The sequence below is a fragment of the Ambystoma mexicanum genome, chromosome 2p (genome assembly GCF_040938575.1).
Source record: "Ambystoma mexicanum isolate Mex_15411 chromosome 2p, UKY_AmexF1_1, whole genome shotgun sequence".
NCBI lineage: Eukaryota > Metazoa > Chordata > Amphibia > Caudata > Ambystomatidae > Ambystoma > Ambystoma mexicanum.
The window spans coordinates 609,841,612-609,863,105 of record NC_090923.1 but is presented as its reverse complement, the minus strand read 5'-3'; the positions used below and the strand labels follow the sequence as shown (position 1 = coordinate 609,863,105).

Sequence of the window (21,494 nt, the reverse complement as noted above, 5' to 3'; positions counted from 1 at the left end):
TTCTGAGGTTGAGGCCGAATCTACGACGACGCCCTGCCCCCCCTTCTTCCCCACGGAGGGTTTCACGGGGGTCCTATCGATGGGCACAAAAGAAGACTCCCTCCGAGGAGGCAGGGAGATTCTGGGCCCTGAGGTCGCCACCACTGGTGCAGCCTCCACAGGCTGAGCCAGGGCCGCCGCGACCGTTTCGATAGAGGGCTTGGTCGGATGGATCAAGGCCTTCACCACCTTAGGTGCGCTCACCGCCTTATCCTTGAGGGAGGGGGCACTGCCACGCTCCTCCTCTGCCTTAGAGCTCGACCGGGGCCTCTCCAGGAGCTTCGCCGGGTGCTCGGCCTTCCTCTTACCCGACCCAGAGCGTTGGCTCGTGGTTGATGGTGCCGGGGAGGGTGCGCCCTGCCTGGCGCCCGTAGAGCCCGACCGGCGCTCCCGGTGCCAGCGGACTCGCGGTGCTTGGCCTTATGTTGGGCCCCCGTCGCCGGGGCGCCCTCAAAGGTCTTAGAAGACCGCTCGGATTTCTTCTTCTTCTCGCCAGACGGGCTCTTACCCTCCAGCCAGTTGGCGAGACGTTGATGGCGGTCCTTCATGGTCCGTTCCGACATGTTGCCGCAAAACGCACAGTCCTTCTCCACGTGCTTCTTGTCCTCATGAAGGCAGTAAAGGCAGAAAGAGTGTTCGTCCTCCTTAAAGACGTTCTGCAGCTGGCATCCAGGGCAGACCCTGAACAGCTTTCCGGGCGTCGAGCTTCCCTTCTCCTGGGCCATCTCCGAGACCGGGCCTGAGAAGCTTCTGGAGTCCTCCGAAGTGTAGCTCGACGAAATCTTCACCCTTGAGGGGCACAGATAAATCCGACACGGGTCCCCGTTGATCGGATGTAGGATCGGTGGAGCTTGAGGCTCTTTTGACCGAAAGAATTGAAGTTTTTTGTGAAAAAGCGCGAAAAATAGCACTAACGCTCGAGAGCAATAGCACGAGGATCCCAACACATGAACGTGCGGTAAAAATCTGAAGATGGCTGCCAGAGGCGGTGCTTAGGTAGAGGGCAGTCATTGGCTGTGGTCAGTATGACGCAGAGACCAGTGATTGGTTATTACTACGAAAGACAGATCAGAAACGAAACTGATACTGGTTTTTTCTTTACCGAGGATTCCCAGCCTGACGACGGGGAATATTCATGAGCATGTGAATCCATGCCAGACCCCATGCTGGAGAATGTTTCCTTATTGAATGTGTACATTAAATGCTGAAATGGCTAAGCAGGTGCACCACAGACCTGATTTGCAGCTGTAAGGAACCTAGCTTCATCCAGCTCTGCCAGTGTATTTAATTTCTTTGCTAGCATGCCAGCCCACCAGGATGTTAAGTATGAAGGGGAAACGCTGCTCTGTGAGTGCACTTCAGCGCTGCCTCTTTAGCATGTCTTTTGGTCAAGACTTCTGATCTATACATACCAGTACCCCTCAACCCGGACTTCTACGTTCTCCTGATGTTGCAATCTAGGAATGCCTACACTCATTTGTCTGGTATTTTAGTATTCGTTCTACCCTTCAGCACTATTTAATATGACACGAGGCGAATTATGACCCAGCTCTATCACTGCACCTCCTGAAGGTATATAATCGGATCCCTCCTATGGATCGGCAGCACACCTGATCTATGATCTTCTAAACCCACCCCCAGATGGGAGACTATTCGCTCCTGTACCTCATGGTTTGATGTGCCTCACACATGGAGCCAATAATTAAAGGAAACTTGGAATTATATTCTTGCCATTGTAGATAAATTATCATTCTTTTATCTACTATTCTGAAACTATCGCATGTTACTTTTTTTGGTAAATACAGATTTTAGCTAGGACCACCTCGCACGCATGCACCCACTTATTCCACTATTGGTATGTGACTGCCAAGTCATCCACTGCCTTACCTTTAATCACTTCTAACTGGTGCCAATATGCCCTCTTGCTCCGTGGTGATTTACATCCAAAAGCACTGTGCTAAGTGAAGCAGAAGTGAGGAGGAGGATCAAGACCGCAATCTGTGATGGCCATGGTTGGGGGATGGTGTTACCAAAGGGAGAAACTTTTCTAAGTCAGAATGGAAGAAATGGCTCTCGGTACGCCTAGCAACAGCCTTCCTTGGGGAACGAAGGAGACCGAGGCTTGCAGGCGATGTTAAGCTGCTGAAGCAGTGTCCTCAATTTCTCTTCCTTTCCTGCCAGCATCTAAGAACACTCACTTAGCACTAATCCGGCCAAAGCTGGGGGCTCGGGTCAGAGTGCCGCGCATACATTTCCAACATGGGTTCTTGTTTCTTTATATGATCTGCCACAAGACTGCTTCATTAGCTCAGAACAGCTGCGGAGCGGCAACTCGCAGTGCACAAACAGTCCTTTCATGTTTCTGTTCTACATCTAGATCTCCACATGACTCTGCCGAAGCACCTCATTCTTGACCCACAGAACCGCTACTATTCCAGCTTTATCACCATCATACGTCTCTAAGAAATGAACCTCATTTTGCATGAGTTTTGTGCAGACTGTGCTTTGTTTCCGAGCACTGCTAACCCCTGCATTTCTTTGCCCTGCAGATGAGGAGTTGTATGCCGGTGTGTACATCGATTTCATGGGCACAGATGCCGCCATCTTCCGTACAATGGGCAAGCAGACGGCCATGAGAACAGACCAGTACAACTCCCGCTGGCTGAACGGTGAGACAGATAACTGCAGGCTTGCATTGCATTTCAAGTTGTCCAATGTATCTGTCATGAAAAGGGCAGATGCCCCCCCCCCCCCGATCCCGAACCCTGCTGCCTTGTGACATCTGTGTTCACGCTTTCTCTCCCTGCCCGATAATGTGTAATATGTGACATGAAAAACATGTTACTGTTCGTCTTCTTCCTAATTTCTGTGACTCCTGAAGTTGGTTGTATCTGTTAGCGGGTTAAGTGTGTTTGATGCGCATTTGGTGAACAGAGGATAGCACAGGGGCAACGTGCTGGTCTTGGGAACAAGACCACACAGAGCAACAGAGGTTTGAAACCCGGATCCGCGCTTACAAACCAAACTCAGGTATGCTATTCGGCACGTTATAAAAAAAACAATTAAATAAATCTACAAAGCCTGTTGAGGGCCTCTTGGAGTCGGAGTAGTGGGCAATTTTCGTTTTCAATTAGACAATTGGACAACGCCTATTGATGTGATGTTTAGAGGTTCTTTGTTTCATGGTCATCACAGAGGCCAGTGTTTGTGGTAGATTTTGGATGATTTGCAAAGTTGCTGCCCTTGACTGGCAATGAAAGGCCACCTGCTAAGGCCATTGCTGCATTGGCTCATGCCATAGAGTCAGAAGCGATGTCTCGTTACTGAATTGGCGCTTCATCGGCAGCATCCAATTCTTAACATTTTTTAGGTACTTCATTGGCAGCACATCACCAACAATGGGAAGCCTTTCCAGAGCGTGCCTCCACCTGCCTGCATTCTGAGAAGTGTAAAGAAATATCTGTGTTGGAAATTGAGCTGAATGGTCAAAGCAAGCGTGTGAGTTTTGGCATGCCATTCCCCTTAACAATGGTGGTGTTGACTTGCGATCCCCTTCCCACTCGCAGCAGGAGGTAGGTGTAAGCAGACCCATGTCCCCCCTTGTAACTGATCTAGGTCACTCACTGATCTCTGCCCCATCCTCCTCTGCTTAATCCCAGGGCGGATGAGCAATGCGATGCTTGCAACAAGTGCATCACCGGTAGCGGCTCCAGCTGTGGGAACGTTCCAGCGACAGCTGAGCTAACGGAGGCCAGGAAGATCGGGTTTAAGTCGGGCGAGGGGTAGGGGGGGCGTGAAACTGGTAACTTGAACGTTCCTGTCAGTGTCTCGCTGGTGACTGCTTCACTCCAGGCTTGGCCACCGGCCGGCCCTTGAATCCAAAGTATGCATTCCAGTGATCGCCACACGGGTGGCCAAATAGAAAATAAAGGCCAGTTCAGCATTCGAATCGGAGTACATTTAGCTATGCAGTATACTTAGTTGCACCTGTTGCAAATGCATGTTCTTTTTGTTTGCTTAAAATGCAGATGGCGGGAGTGTGACCTCCTTTTCATTCCGAGACCTATATCCCTTGCACCAGCTGAAGCAACAGTGGTCACGTACCATCCTTGTGGCTGCTGTGCACTGACCGCTCTTAAAATGCCTAGTTTAAACACTGGAAAATGTGGTTACAACCAATGCATATAAATCGTATTAATGCACCCCATTGGAGGTCCACTAATCCCCATTGGACGTCCACTGGGCTTCCAGTACTTGGAAGCTATACCAATGATTTGGTGATCCTTCGAGAAAAGTTGTTGTGTGGCAGTTTCTTCCTCGCACTGTCTGAAATAGAAAGCCGTATGTCGGAAAAGTCACAATATTAATACATTGACCATGCTCTATGTAACTCATTCATGTCCATGCCCCTCGTGGATGATGAATACGTGTCTAGATATCTATTGTATATTAGATAAGTATATATACCTAGTGGTGCACTTTTTTTTCTAAATCCACCTCATAAGGAAGAAACACTGACAAACTAATTTGGCCCTGTCCTAATTAAAGCCTGTGCAGCCGCTGCATTAAGTCAAGCAATTAAAAGGTACCCCCCCCCCCCCCGACCCCCGTGTCACCCACTCCAGGCCCCTCTATTTTATAACTAGTGTTCTGTTCACATTAAAAGCATATTCTGCACTTGCGCGATCTGAATGACACCTGGCCTAGTAGGATCGTTTGTCTGTCTTCCCCTTGTTTCCCTCCCTCCCTGCCTCGTCGCGCCTTGAAACACTTGTGTATAGGCGCGTTACAAATACCATATCATATATCATATCATATCATATGCTCTCAATGTTGAAATTCCCCGCTGAATTTTAAGGCAGCGAAAAAATTGACAATATGTTGTGTTGTGTGCATGTTGCCACATGGGTCTGAAGGAAAATACTTTGGCCTGATCATGAGTTGGGTGGTAGCCCTTAAGTGCAGCGGTAACTGTGTTACCGCCGCATTTAAGGGTCCGCCCAATCTCGAGTCTGGCTTGTTTAAACTGGGGTAACCACCGGCGGTATTACCGTGCAGTAATTCCACCAAAACAGTGTGCAGCCAAATCGTGATTTGGCGGTAATACTGCCAGATGGGTGGGCGCCAAGGCAAATAAACTTGGGCGGTATCCCAGCTGGGATACCGCCCAACTCGTGATGAGGCCCTTTGGACGCTATTGTTATCTGCTGAGCACCCACTGTGTTAGCACAGCGCATGCAGGATTTAGATGCCGCAACTTTGTAACATGGGTTTACCAATAAGAAAGCACAGTAGCCGTCTTGGTTTACTAGCTAAACAATACTATTTTATCTTGGCGTAAATGTGACCAAATGTACTATTGATAGCATTATTTTCTCTTTTACATACCACAAAGTTATAATATTAAAGACTCTGGACGCTCGGATGGTGAAGAGGGCTGTGGGAATGTAATTTACACTGAAAATGATTGTTCCGTGCATGCACCGCTTAGTTGAGGATGGTTTGCTCTCCCTGTGGAATGCTCTGGGCCATGGTTAATGTGCCCTCAGCGAAGACAGCTCTGCTAACGAGGGCTCCCCAGCGAGGGTCTTGCTAGGCGCCTGCACCTGCTGCCATTCCTGCTTGGGTGTTGAAGGGCAGCAGCTTCCCGGCCCTTGGGTCGCCTGAGAGAACTATTCATGCTACTTTTTCTCTTTTCCCAGACCCTGCATTCGTACATGCACAGCTCATCCCGGACAGCGCAGAGAAGAACGACGATAAGCTGTACTACTTCTTCCGGGAGAAATCGGCTGACGCCCCCCAGAGTCCCACCGTCTTCTCTCGCATAGGGAGGATTTGCTTGGTATGTGTTTGGAAGTCATCAAAAGGAGATGACCTCATCAGTTTCCTTGTGTCTATACTTCTGCGTCATTGCATTGCATGTTTTGATCATAACTGCTACCTACTGTGAATGTATAGCTATTTCTCCTTGCTCTCCAGCAGTTAATTTATAAGCAGTTCCCCCCCCACAGTCCTAAATCCCCATCATTGTTCTATGCTTGTCCATTCAACCCCCCCCCCCACATTAAGCATTTCATGAAGCCTGTGCTCTTGCAACATGTCCTACTGCTCCTGGCATCGTGTCCAAGCCCCAGCTCCAGCAACGCCAGTGTCATTGCCCACAGATCTTCCAAAGCAAGTGCTTCCGTGCCCACCCTAACAGATCTCTCCCAGTCACACCACCTAGACCATTCTGCAGCTCAGTGCTCCTGCAGCGTACTCCACAGCGAGCGATTTTCCTGCACCATCCACCAGGACTCGAACACCGCCAATCTCCCTGCTGCATTTAACGCAACTATTTTTCACATTTTCCAATTCCACCTACAGATCTTGTGCAAGTGCTGAATCAAAACTGCATTTCTAGCAACCATTTTAACAGGCTCAGGAATAACCACCCAATGGACATTAAGCTCGCTACCTTTATCCTACAATGAATACAGCGCAAGACATTCTATCATAGAATTAATACAGCTACACCCTAAGCTTTTCAAAGAGCAACTCATTCACTGTCAAACACATCAACCACGGTCTTGCACCCACAGGAAAATCCCTTCTCCTATACCATTCCCTCCAACTCCCCGTTGCCTTTGCTCTTGTCCACTTTTCTGCTTCTGTTGTCCTTTTACCGAGTCTTCCTGCAGTGCATCTTCTGCACACAGCTACCTCATTCCCTTGATGAGAGGTCCTAGAGCTCTCTACCAGTGGACTCCATAACAACAAATGTGGTGATTCCCCTCCCCCTCAGGAGGATAGCTCAGGGGCAACACACTCGCATTGGAAGCAAGACGAAGCAGAGTAACACAGGTTCGACCAACGGGTCTGTGCTTAGAAACTATGGTCTTCAGTCCTATGGTGTGCCAGTGTTTAAACTGCGCTGTATTCTTTCTGATTTTCAGAATGATGATGGAGGACACTGCTGCCTTGTGAACAAGTGGAGCACTTTCCTGAAGGCTCGTCTCATCTGCTCTGTCCCTGGTGCCGACAGCATTGAAACCCACTTTGATGAACTCCGTGAGTGAAATCCACCACCTTTTCTTTTCTAGTCTTGCATAAACTGAATGTTTTTATTTCCTCTTATGTTGAATTTTAAATTAGTACTCATTATTTATTGAAGGAGTGGTTTCTTTTGCAAGGCAAGACATTTCTTTGCAACATGAATTGGGATTGAAGTCAAGGGAAATGAGAACTTTTACCATATTGTAATATACCAACATTAGTAAAGATAGACTTTGGAGCAATGGTCAATTTCCATTTCAAGTAATACTACAGATGGAGAATTTCAACAAATAGGGAAGGGTTCATTGTGAAAGCATCTCACTGTACTCCCACTCTGTCTTCACTCCTCGTCTCTTTACAATCTGTCATTGCTTCTTTATTTCTTTTATTAGATGGTTTAGTTTGTTTATAAACTTTCATCTGTGTGTTATGATGTGTTAGAGTAATGAGTGAAGTGTGTCTCGGGGAGTTATTTTGCTGAGTTCTAGTATAGCGCTGAGAAAGAGTGTGATTGTGTATGTGTATTTGTTATTTTGCCTAGGGGGGGGCCCATCTTTCTTCTGTGTCCATTTGCTGTGATGAGAGTTCAAAAAAGGCTCCAAATTGTTTGCGCTGGCTTGAAAGTGACTGACATTCCATCACCAGGTGAAATGGGGTTTCTGGAGTTTTTTCAACCTTGCAGAACCTACAGTGGTTATTTCTGGTGGAAATCTGCCTAATTGTCACCAGGTATGAGTTTGTAGTCGCCAGGTATATGTTTGTAGGTAGAATTTTCAGGCGTATTCTTAGAAATGTTGTTATGATGGTTTGGTCTGGAAACATTTGAAGATATAATGGTAGCTCATGGATTTTTCTGTTATCCTTGTTGCACTGAAGGTTCTGTTGATAGGCATTTTTGGTTTGGATCGTTTTTATCCAATCGTTCCGAAGAAATTTGATTTTAGCATGTTGTAGATGAAGAGTTAATAGTTCTTCTGATATCTCTTCGTTTTCCATTTCCTTGATTAGAGTCTGTTTCCATTTTTGTAGTACTGTGCTGAAGGTGTTTGCATGAGCTCTCACAATTTGGATCGCTGGAGTTTTCTGGTCAGAGTTTTTTTTCGGAAAATGTCTAATCTCTTCCAGAGTACAATGGATGCAATTGATTGGGTTGCTATTTCGTGTCTTATTCTTGGCAGGGGATATGACTGTGGAAGATGAAGGATTTAACACCAAAGAATTGCTTCATATTTCATCCAGTTTACTGTACCAGCATTCATCATTGCTTCTGTTCCGTAGGTTACTATAGGAATGTATTTTTGTCTATAGTAAGCCATGATGGGTCTGAAAGAGAATTTCCCATATTTCCTATGCTGGAGACATCCTTGACGTGCCAGAGTTTGTGATGTGTGTTCTATTTTGTCCAGCCATTGTTCTTCTGTTTTGGATTGATTTATTAGTATACCAAGATATTTGAAGGTTGTCACATTTTTTAGTTGGTTTCCATCAATGTTGAATATTGGTTGCTTTGCTTTTTTTGTTTGTGGTTTAGTTAAGGTCATTGTCTTGGTTTTTGTAATGTTGATTGCAAATTCATTTTTGTTCATGTAGCTGCTCAGTGCTGTCAGCGCTGCTTGTAATCCAGAGGTCGTTTTGTCAAGAAGGATGATGTCATCTGCATATGACATAACGGGACTAGTATTGAGTTTATGTTCGGGGTGTTGGTTTGGTTGCTGATCAGATGTTCCTCAATCTGTTTCTTTATAATCTGTCACTCCTCTGTACTTCCCTGTGTCTCCCCTCAGTTTTGCTCCCTTTTCCCCATTTGCCAGAGTCCACTGGAGTACTCTCCTTCTGGCCATCAATGGAATTCTTCAAAATAAGGTTTAAATTCCACCTTCTAGCAATGGAAGGAGCTGCCCAAACCTTTACAACCTCCTATTCAAAGAAGCCACACAAGACACCCCTCCTGCAGGCTCGCCTCTGGATTACCTTATGTAGTTTTGTTGACAGGCAGATGAATACGTCATTCATAGCTCCTGCCCCTCCCCACCCCAATATCACACTGATGACAAACGCTATGAAGAAACAGACACTAGGTTAAACATGCATTTATACATGAAGAATATCGCTTGCACCCATAAAGACATGAAGAACATAACATAAGCAATGTACACGCTGATATGTAACACTATCATAGCTTACGAACATAGAAACGCAACATTATAGGCAGGCATCTTTTTAAAATTGAAAGTCACAGCATGCATTGAAATGAATGAAAGGCCTTGAGGCTTCATAGAAGCTTGAACTGCTAAATTTACAGAATAACCGATCCGTGCAGGGCACTGACCAGTAGGTGTGCGGACCCTGCCAACGTTACTGAGAAATGTGGAAGGGTTTGGACAGCCCGGAAGAAACGCATGATAATAATTCCAGTGGCACAAGACATATTTTTCTAAGATTAATTAAAGAACAACTCGCCTTTGAAAGTCAGGTAGAGGATAATTACGAGCCCACAATGTATAAAGAATGGATAGACTCAGTCTCTGGTGGCCAAAAAAGTAATAACACTCACACTAGCTAAAATCTCAGTAAAAGCAGGGTGAAATAATTCAAAACATGGTCCTCGCACACATGACCCATAATTCTAGAACACTGTGTATTCATTAGCCCCGGACACAGATGGGCACCTGCCTCAGCTCCCCACATATTCTCAGAACTGAGGTGCCTTGCAAGGTTGACTAAAAGGGGTCGCTCTGGCTCGTGGCCTAGGAGTAAGAGATAGTATCTTTTTTTAATTGAAAAGAAAGCAGTTACTGGGCCTCTCTCCCCATACTCCCGTTTTGGCTCATTGGTTGATGGCCTGTCAATTACTCATAGGTCAGTAAAATGCCAACCCATGAAAGCTCCAGTGTCAAACCGCCCAGTACATGTTGCATTAACCAATAGTTTATTGTAGAGATTACATGTATTTACTATAATCATTTTAGAGGTTGTCCCAGATGGAGCCATCAGATAGTTAATGTCCAATTAGAAGACTAACCCCTATGTAATGTATACATAGTCAATTCCCCTGACCAATCCCTTCACCCCATAGGTTTTTGTAACTGAGATTGTAGTAGGACGTCAGTGATGATGAAATATTGTTATGTAATACATTGTTCTGTATGAAAACCTCAGAGAGCTGAAACTCTATTGCTTATAGGTTTCCCTGCTCTATGTTTGATAATTCAGCAGGTTTTGCCTTTCACTTTGACTATTTCTGATATTGAGTGCAGGATTCCACGGCCTCTCCTTCCTGCTTAAAACTGGGGGTTGCCAGACCACTTTAACTAACAGTTTTATAAATAAATATTAGCCTCATGCTCTCAATGCTGAACATGTGGCAATGTCCTCCAGTAACTGTGCCTGGCCCTGCTCTTACCCCTTTACAACCAGGTATACCTCATTCAAGCCAACAATTCTCTTCTGCAAAGGGACCATAGCTATTGACTTCCTCCTCCGCTCTCTTTTATTCCTTACTTTGTAAGCCATATAAGTTCAAAATGACAACCTGTTCTTAAATACAAATACCTGTATCAACAGGTTCTTGTGGTGTGTTCTCTTAGGCAGCAGGATCTGAACACTTTAGACTATTTGTCACGGAGCCTACAATTGCCCAGTGTATAGTGGCATTAACAAAGTAAATCCTTCTTGTGGCCTGGTAAAGACAGTGACTCTAGACCTCCATATTCCTCATCGTCACACCTTCGATTGAGCACTAGCATTATACCAATCTGGTTGAAACCGGCCAGCTTCTTTATTGCTTTGATGTAACTTGTATCCTACAAATTGTTTTTGTACCCATATATCTACGTGGGATTTCAGTTGCACATTTCTGGGAAAGTATTCCTCAATCTCCAATTGCGGGAAAACCAACACCCCCAGCCCACGAAAAGAAAAACAAGCTGGTCTTTCCCTCCCCACCCCATTACCCGCCTTTAGTGCTGTATACATTTAGATGAGTCAATGAATGCGCACGTTCTGAACCATTGTAAATAACGTGCCTTTCGATGACCTTTCGTTATGGTATGCCCATGGCATTTATTATACAGCCTTTACCCAAAACGCATGACTTTCTGCTTCCATTTGTTTGTTTTTCCTTGATTAATCATTAGGATCCCAAGAAGAAAGCATATAACTCAAGCGCTGCTGCAGCTGCTTTCAGTGTCTGTGAAGTTCTGACTCACTCATCAGGCTTTCTACGGTTCTGCCCCACTCAAGCCCCACTCGTTCCTAAATTGCACTGCCTCTTTATAAACCCAGGGTAAATCATGGCATGGTAGGAAGCAGGATTTCCTCATATTGAGAATGATAAATTCCTGAACTAACCGTCCCAAAGTGATTCTGAAAACTAGTCATCTCTGATTTTAGGAAATCTTTCAAAACGGTCTTGCTGTAGTTGCACTGGCAGCTCTGATCTATCCCTCTTCTTTGTATAATATCTGCCCTTTGTGTGTTTGTCTGCAGCACTTTGGATTGGATTAGATAGGCAACACGTATGACGGATGTATCCGTGGCTTGTAAATGGCAATGCACAATATTTGCTCAGGAAATCTCATTTCCTGGGATGTTTGCTGTACCCTTTGATCTAATATTAGTTGATTGGACCTCACTCAGTGGAGCACTTCTTGACGAGGTTTAGTACACAATGTGCTTTTCCAACTTCTGAAAACTTTACTTTGAGCGACACGGCGCATTAAATGTTCGGTAACCGAGGGGGCCATCACGACCCCATAGTGTACTTCGACTCTGTTCATAATGTTTTATCGATCGTTCTTTTGTATCCACAGCGGTTAGGGCTGCTGTGACCAGCTATATTCTGTTATTTCGAACTGTTCACTCTGCCTCTTTCTATTGCCGGCCATCAGTATTGTTATTTTGCTCATATTATCTTAGCTGCCCTGCCCAGATTCTCCATATGGGGGCTAATTCTATGGTCTAGGACTCTCCTTCCAATGCTTTTATTGCGATTAATACACTTCATGTGCAGGGTTATTTTTTTTTCTTTCAGCCAAACAGTTGTTAATCCTTAAATAGGATTTTCCAATCGACAGGTCAATTTTCTATGTCTGTAGTAAAGCATATCCATCCGATAGGATGCTCCGGTCTGCACCTTCTTCTTGTAGTAAAGCTTACCTATTGGAAAAAAAGCCCTTAAAGTGGATGAAAACAGAAAATTCAAAAGATAAATGAAAAGACATAGAACCTCATTACGGGTCGGGCAGTCCGGAATTAGGGCGGTCCGGAATTAACAGTGGCGGTAAACCCGCCGCCACTGTTAATTCCGAACCGCCCGATCCCGAGTCCTGCAGGTGGGAGGTGATCTTCCTGCCAGGTCTGACCTGGCGGGTTGAACACCTCCCGCCTGCAGACGGACGTGGAAACACCAGCACCATCACGAGATGGTGCCGGTGTTTCCACTTCCCCATTCCCATTGAGTCCTATAGGACTCAATGGGAATGGGGATTAACACCATTCCGCCTCCCTGACTCCCGGGACACCGGGGCTGTAATGCCCTGGTAATTCCGGGAGTCACGGAGGCGGAATGGTAATACGAGTCCGGCGGTAACCGGGCGGTTTTACCGCCGGACTCGTAATGAGGCCCATAGTGCATAGGGCGAAGGGGGGCACAGGGGTCTCTCTCTCGCGACAAGCATATGGGAAGTCGGCAAAACAGAAAGGCAGTGCTAAGAGCTTACAAGGTATGTGAACTGATAGACACATTTGGAAATAAAAATGCACTATTCATACATTACATACACCACCTCTATGAAGCATTTGTATTTTTTTTAGCTTAAAATCATGTGTCTTGGAATTCGGCAACAAATCCTTGAGTCCTGAACATCTCGTGTCCACTTGCACACACTTGTCACAACTCCAGCGATGGCGTCGCACAATTACAATCTGCATTTGGCACATCGACGGCATGGTCCTAAGGATCCGTGGCAAATGCCGACCAAACATGGAAGATTTAAAATGTTATGGCTCCATTGCAAGATGGTTCCTTGGCGGCTTTAAAGTGCAGTGTCCCGGGCAATACCAACACAGGGACTTGCCGTTTGGCAGCCCAGGATTCTGCAGAATGTGCCTAATCAGCTTGCATAACTTTCAGCCAAACCATGTCAGGTAGAAGTAGCTAGCCCAGTCCTGTTTCATTCACTGCTACCTGGGAATTGTTGTATTGCCTTTCCGTAATACATGCTGTCCCAGAGTGCAAAGAAAAACCTGATATGTGTCCAGTTGAGCGTTATGAGCTTGTCCAAGGTTTCCCAAGCCAGGGCTATGCAAGAGGAGTGGCAATCTTGGGAGATTTGGACTCTAGTCGTATAAGCAGTGATTGGAAGCAGGGAGGGAGTCGAGGAGGCCGGGCAGGGTTTAGATGTACTGACCCAGATTGCCTCAACATTGCAACTTTCTGATCAGGAATGGTACTCTGATATTGTGCTTTCTGTGTGTGCGCTTAACTGATCAGCCGACGTTTTCTTATTGTTTCCCCAGAGGATGTATTCATCCAGCAGACCCAGGATGTTAAGAATCCAATTATTTATGCCGTTTTCTCTGCTTCTGGGTAAGTGCTACATGACTGTCCCACTTTTACCCAATCCCCTTTGACACCCAAATGCACACTGTGGTATGACATCTGTACTGGAGAAGTGTACAATACCAGACTTCAAAATGTATTGTTATAATAAGTGAGACAACACCTCTCACTGGTGCTTTTGGGAGGGACGGCCATTTTCTTTTTGAACAAATATGGTCAAATTATGCATTTATTCGCACTTTGTTAAACCGCTAACACCCGGAAAGGAGTAATGTCTGAAACCATTCTGAAGAGGATTTCATGAAATATTCTGGATATCAGAGCCCTGTTCAGAGCCCAATGCTGATGAGACTACCAGGAGTGCCACACAACACAACAGAACAGCTCAAGGGAGGCATGACCCTCCCCCGTATGACTGGCAAGCCTACTGTAGCATTGTATCGCTCAGTGGCAGCAGTGATGCTTCATAAATCAAAAGGGGGCTGCTCAGATTGTAAGGCTTTGTTGCATTTCTAGACTCTTATTTGCGATGCTGCTCTACGGCCGTTTCCTCTGTGGGAGGTGGGGTGTAGGAAATAAGGGTGGAGAAAAAGGTTCTGCTGCACTCGGGCCTGGTGTAGGGCAACAGGGAGTAATGACTCTAGCTCCTTTTGAGCCCGTTTGTGAGGCAGCAGTCAAGTCGCAATGCTGACCACTAGATCAACAGGCCCAACCACCAGTTTGATCAGATCTTGTTGCTCCCCGTATACAAACCTTGCTACGTCCACTATCTGGAGCTCATGTAGCAGTGGCAGTTCTTTGCGGTCCTACCACCATATCCCATTCTCTGGACTAGAAGGGAGACAGGGATGTTGGCATGCGTCCTTCCCTCTGATCGCAGGATTTTTTTTTTTTGTGCATTTGTCAAGCGCGCTTGCAGCCCATAAGGCATCGAGGCGCTGTTACAGAAGATGAACAGACTTATGATTTACAAGCAGGTGCCCAGAGGTCTCGTAGTTACACAGTAGCACGCACAGATGCAGGAGATGACTGATACAGATTCATAGCGAAGGGAGAGGCAGTTCAAACAAAGAGCCTGATAGCCTTGCGAAAGGCTAGGTGTGACTCAATTAGTCTTAAGTGAGGTGGCAGTGCGTTCCAGTGCGTGACTGCTTGGGTGGGGAAGCTGGAGCCACCAGCATGCACCTTTCGCGTTGTGGGCGTGACAATCGTGTTGGCATAGCACGATCTTAAGGGTCTTTTGGCAGTGTGCTTGGTAATTCTGTGTGTCAAGTAGGGAGGGGCAAGTTCATGAAGGCATTTGTGGGTGAGGGCGAGTGTTTTGAAGACAATTCTCTCTTTGACAGGGAGCCAGTGTGCCTGCCTTCTGATTTCAGAGATATGGTCTCTTCTTGCGGTACCTGCCCTCAATGCTTTGTTTTAAACTAGCTGTAATTTTGCAATTTTTTTATTGGAGGTCCCAACGAGAAGGGCATTGCAGTACCCGATACCCGAGCCTTGACCCGATAATTGCCCTGGCAATGGTGAGGCAGTTATAGCGGGACAGGAAGGGTCTGGTGGCATTGAGGACTTTGGAGTAGTAGGCTGAGGAGGCGGCTATAGCATTGACCTGTCTGTCCATGGACGGGTCGGTGTCCAAGTAGACTCAGAGTGTCTTCACGTGGTTGGAGACCTTGATGGGAATGTTATCAATGGTGAAGGAGGCGTACTGATCTCCCAGTGTGAAGGGTGACCCTATGAGGATGAGTTCAGTTTTTTCACTGTTGAGGCAGAGCCAGTTCTCTGCCATCCATGATTGGATGGTAGAGTAGATAGTGGTGAGGGTTTTGGTGCCTGCTAGGTAATCGCCTGTGAGTGAGATAAGTACCTGTGTGTCATCCGCATAGTTGGTATATGAGATGCCAAGGGAATCAAGGATGCTGAACAGGGGCCTCGTGAAGAGGTAAAGCGTAGGCGCGATACAAGTACCCTGAGGAACACCGCAGGTGATGAGGCTGGGAGTGGCGGAGGCTGAATCAGAAAATACTTTCATGGCCCTATCTTGGAGAAAGGAGGTGATCCATTGACAGGCTTTGGTGGGGAAGTTGGCTTGGGTGGCTAGATGGTGGCACAGGGTGTTGTGGTCCACCAAGTCAAAGGCGGCGGATAGATCCAGGAGCAATAGGAGAGCAGGTTTGCCTGCGTCTCTAAGATCGTCCATTTGGATCTTTAAGTCTAGGAGGGCCGTTTCGGTGCCGTGTCGTGGGCGGAAGCCAGATTGCCGCAGGCCGAGGAGACGGTCATCTTCCAGGAACTTTTGGACTTGCAGGTAGGCTGCTTTGTCCAAAACTTTGAGCAGGAATGGTACAGTGGTGATGGGCCTGTAATTCCCAGGGCGTGTTGGGTCGAGTGAGAGTCTTTTGAGGAGTGGGCGTACCCAAGCTTCCTTGAGTCCAGACTGAACATGGCCTGACTGGAAGGAGGAGTTAATAAATGCTGTAAGGAAGGGGGCTAGGGTAGGTGCGGCTAAAGAGGGATGGGCCGGGCCAGGCCAGCTTTTCCACTAACAGACTGACGCTCACGCCGATCACCAGCGACCATGGTACAGTGAGCTTAGGACACCCTGCCTCATTTACATTTTAACTGATGGACAGTATCATTGGACTATATTTCGCTTGGGTAATTCAGGCTCTCAGGCCACAGGCCCACTGGGTATTTTTAAAGAAACATGGTAGCCCACTGAAGGCCTACCCATCGCAGCAACGTTACCGTTGCTACACGCACAAAGCTGTGTCCATGTGCATCGCTACTGAGATTGCTGTACACTCTACTGATGCACCTCAGCCTAGCCCTACCTCTTTTTGTTCCCAAACTTGGCTCCAGTTATCCACTGGCAGCACTTCCTGTTATTCCAGTGTTTGCATTACTTCCGCACTAACCTCCTTCACCCATTTCCATTTGATTATTGGCACCGCATGCAAGTGAAAACAAGTGCTTAACCGGGTTACCCCCGACTGAGGCAGAGACATTTCAGTTGCCATGTTTTTCATGTTGCAATCTTTTGCCATTTGAGATATGGGGTGGTTGCTCGAAGCCACTGTTAACTGCGCTAAAGGGTCACGTAGCATCCCTTCATTGCTCTGTCAAAAAAACGACCAGTCACCGGATTTGCTGCCATTGCGACTCAAACGAACGCCCCCTCCCGCCCCCTTGCTAGGAAATCTGCACACTGATGACTGCATAAGTAAAGGCCTTCGCCGACTCCTCCAGTTACGTGTTCGTGTATGCCGTGCATGGCTGCCAACTAAAATAGAAACCTGTTTTTCTTCTGACATGTTTTTGCGAGTTTTCCAATTTCGCTTAAAAAATGGGATGGAAAACAAACCACCATGGCTGGCTGCCAGGGGTCTTGCGAGGCGATGGTATTTCTAAGAGGTGAGACTGCATGAGGTTCAGTAAAGCAGGAAACCGAATCCCTCCAGGTGCTTACAGAGCGCAGAGGGGCTTCTCCCACAACCACTAAAACCCCTTCACCCCAATGCCAGCCCCTCAGGGAGGCAGTCTTATTAATAAATTCTTCGTTTTGGTTGTTTGCACCAAGGTGGTACTGAAAGTGCTGCCTCAAGAGAAAACTATTTCACGAGAAGTACAGAGATGTAAATTTGAGGAGAGAGACGCAGCTTGTTGGTGTTTTGGCTTATAGCCATGCTAGTCCTTTTTCAGTTGTGCTTTTAAAGGTAATGACTTAATTGTAGCTGTAAACCAACTACTGGTGTATTCAAAATGTCTTAATTAAGTTTGCCTTCAGCCCCTTAATTTATAATAAATGTGTCCTTGCATCTGTTCTTTGCACTAAATTCCCGATAAAACAAGCATACCTAAAGCCAACGGTGGTATCCCTTGTTTAGGCTTTAGAAGGGATATTTGCCAGGCATTGCCCAAATATGCTCAGTTACTAACGCTATTTTCCAGCTGCTGCTATCTTTTCCCCAGATAATACCATGATGGTAGTAGTCCCTGGAAAATGCTTATCTAATGCCTGCACAAAAGCCAAAACTGTTGGCTTGGCATTGATTATTATTTCTTTTTTTTGTGAGCTGACAACCACATTTGGTACAGCTTGAGGGCATATGGACTGGTCTCTCTGTTTATAACTTGTCTGGGTGTAACTTCAGATCCCCTGGCAGGGTTCTGGTGACCAGCTATTTTTTTTAATGTGCACAGATTGCGTTTAGCGTACACTTTCCCTTGCATTTTGCTGTACATGTTTCTGGAGCTACTTGGTACTGCAAGTGTATGGAGGCAGGGTCTTTTTTTGGTAGTGAGATGTCTAGAAAGCACTTTAGGGGAGATGCCTGCTTTTTTGGACCTTTTTTTAAACCAGCGGTCTGCAACCTGTCAATCTTTGAATGTTTTGGACTACAACTCCTATGGTCCATAACCATGCACTATGCTGACTATAGTGGGTGGGAATTTTAGTCCAATACATCTGGAGAGCCCAAGGTTACAGATCCCTTTTTTTAAACTAGGCACGAAATTAGCTCTTCTGTGCATGCATTTAGGTTGATTTAAAGTAAACCTGTTTTATTGAAGTGTAGTTGCTTGTGAGTCCATGTAGGATAATTTCATGTGACGTGGTGGCGTGGTGGGAGTTGTGGGTTCCTGGGATAGAATAAGTATGTTTGCTGAGTGGAAAATTAAAGGCTTGGCGAAGAATAGTTTAGCGCGTTCCCCACACCCTTTGGATCATTGATTTTCCTGTTTCCCAAAGCTACAAATATTGAATCCATCCGTGCTCAGCACACGTCCCTTCGGCTTATAAACAGCAACATTGCTGCATCATCAGCCTACGGGATTGCAATAGGCACTGAAGTAGAAGTGTAAGAAGATAACCATTACTATGCCTGCCGCCTGCTCCCATCCCATCCTAGCCTAATAAAACTAGGAAGTAGGCACCCAGTTCCAGTCTTAAGGGTTGTCCCCAGATCCTGATGTCCACACAAGTAAAATTAGGACCAGCATCTGAAACCTGTGACCCTGCACTGTGCCCACAGAAATGCCAGTCATTGCGCAAGTGACTCATAAACGTTGGACCACACTAAAGAACTCTGAAGGAGCCCCCATATAAAAGGAGATCGAATGTGGAACTCGTATCGCTTTTTCCTACATTTTAAAACTAGAATTAATGTGCCACTCACCCTTTGCCCCAAATAAACAGGAAAAGATGAAGTACCTCCCTGGGTCCTACCCACACTAATGGCACAAGACTGTGAAACTGATTCTGATCTGATCGAGTTCACCTCGCAGAGGCAGAGTACAATTCCCAGGAGCCTGTCATTGGCCAATAGAAAAAGAATATGGAGCTCATTGACGTGTTAACATATATTGAATTGCATCACGAAATGCATCAGAGCCCAAATATAGACAAAGGTGGAAGATTGAGATCGTAGGAGTCTGACTTTTCACTTAAAGGCTACTCTTAATACAGTTACATGAGATTTGAACGAATCACAAAACAACAAATACATTTTTAACGAACCAACAATATCTAAAAAATAAAAAATACATTGTTTTCGGTGGGGTTCCCCCACCAAGCCTCCTTTTCAAAATGCATACTTTTCCCCACCCCCAGAACTGCTATTTCTATTCCCAACTACATATACATAGTGTTAAAAAATGGGTTACATTTGTTTTTAAGTGTTTTGGGCTCGTTAAAAATTCCATTTGTTTTGTATTCGTTAAAATCACTGCATACCGCTAAATACCTCCATGGATTAATGTCCATGCAGAAGAGCACAGAGTGCAGCCTGTGGGATCACCAGTTTGAATCTCAAAGGTAACACGGCCGGCCAACTTTCCATGGTCCATGAAAATGTGCAGCATTGAGATGCGTTGCAGTACGGGTCTCTTATCATGCCTACCTACCGTTCAGTATTGCAGGTAATATCGACAGTGGAGCAGCTCCATGAACAAACCGCTCCCCTTACCTGTGCACCTCTCTGCATGTCTCTTTTTCTGTTTGCTTCGTGTGATGAATCACCACTCTGCCATCTGATAGAGCTGCCATTTTGCAGTCTGTTATCTGTCATATGATCCGGCACTGCAGCCTCCCCACTTTTATTTTAGGACTTGACCCCTGTGCCAATCCAACGTGGGCGGCTAACCAGTTGACAGCAGAAAGGAGGAATACTAATCTGTCACATAGCCAAGTCCTACGAAGTGTGGCGATTTGAGTTGAGAATTAAGAGGGAGGTGCGAGCCAGTGCTTCAAACATAGAAGGGAGTCCATTGAAAAGCCTAAAGGGGAGAAATCCAAGTAGCAACGCTGCAGAGCTGACCTGGGCGAGAGGCCCGAAGCACTTTGGCTTAAAACGAGACAGATTAAAGAACACTTCTGGACTACTGCTGCATGCTGGGATAGTCCAAGTTCCCAGCGTGAATTTAGAGAAAAACTTGCCTAGCAAGCACTACTCGTGCGGAAACCTCATTCATGTCCCAGAGGTAACTGAGAAAATAATTTACCTAAAGATGCTGTCTGCTGGGATGCAGGCCCCCGGAGCAAACTGGGCAGACAATTGGTCCAGAAGATCCTGCACAGCAGGAACGTGATTAAAACTACCGATTTGTGAATCTGTTGCATGCTGGACAAGGGAGTCCAGAATCCCAGTGTGATCGATCTACTGTGAGTCATTTGTTGTAAAACCACTGTAAACTGGGATATCCAACTGAAAAAGCTTTACTTAAAGAGAACTGATTCAACCCAGACTTATTTCTGGGATACGCAGCCCTGAACCACAAAGCGTATTGCACAAATTCAGCCTGGAAACACTTGTATCGAGATTTCTTTTTCTTAGATTTAGTACGTGACTTAATCATGAATTTACCTTCAGTCTCTCACGTTCAGTATTCGGCAGCTGGTTCCTAAATTTCGAGAGTACATGCCTCCTCCCCACTACCACCCTTTCAAATAGGGTTTGGAAATCTAATGCAGCAGAACGTTTTTCATGTCAGCCCTTCTCCTTCTGGACAATTCCCGCCCCTATCAGGGCTGGACTGAACTAAAAGAGGCCCTGGAAATAATTACTGGGGACCAAAAGAGGCCCTGGAAATAAAGTTCAAAGTGGCCCCATATGACACATTTTCAGCAAGCCCAATGCTTTTCCTATGAGAAAATTTGGAAATATCACAGAAAAGAGGCCCAGGTTGCAGAGGCCCACCTGGAAATCTCCAGAGTTCCCTATAGGCCAGTCCACCCCTGGCCCCTGTTTATTTCTGCCACAGCTCCTTGGGTACTCGCAAGGGGCCACACACAAGTGACCATTCACTTTAAAACGGACCTGCATCACATCTGCTACCGCAGTACTCTACCAAATGCATCCCTGCTTCTTCATTGTACTTAAAAGGTGACCCGTGGCCCTTGACCTTCCAGTCCTAGCCAGTTTCCTTCTATTCTCTTCAATGCACCTAAAAGCTAACATGCAGCAGCCCAGCCATGAGTACTTTGCATAAACATTTCAATTCCTTCTGTGTCCCTGAAACGCAATCAGCAGTACGTTCACTAGACACTGCCATATTCCGCCATTCCCCGAAACTCGGCACACATGCACACCGCTTTATTGGACCCATAGGGTTCTTCTCCTTCATTACATGCATACCACCTTGCTCCTGAACCATGAGACTGAGCCAGGATCTAGCATTCCCTCTTTAAAATGTTCTGTGGTCCAACAGTTCCAGCAGTCCTTTTGCTTTCAGCGACTTCACCTCTGCAGGAGCCTTGGCTAAGCGTCCACTGCCTCTTCTTGTAATCGGGCCTCAGATAATTGACTGGTTACTGGAGGGTTGAGACTTCTGAGAGCCCCGATACCCAGCTGTTCAGTTG

General features: G+C 46.2%; 1 protein-coding gene across 2 annotated transcripts in view; it reads left to right on the top strand.

Annotated features, from left to right (window-relative positions):
• The window catches only part of SEMA3F (semaphorin 3F), a 365,356-nt gene that overhangs the window by 279,033 nt on the left and 64,829 nt on the right, over positions 1–21,494 (top strand). For both annotated transcript variants that reach the window (XM_069644139.1, XM_069644138.1), the window contains 4 exons: positions 2,589–2,708; positions 5,742–5,881; positions 6,975–7,089; positions 13,594–13,663. In XM_069644139.1, coding sequence (XP_069500240.1) covers positions 2,589–2,708; positions 5,742–5,881; positions 6,975–7,089; positions 13,594–13,663 — 445 coding nt within the window. The remainder of the gene's footprint in view (positions 1–2,588; positions 2,709–5,741; positions 5,882–6,974; positions 7,090–13,593; positions 13,664–21,494) is intronic.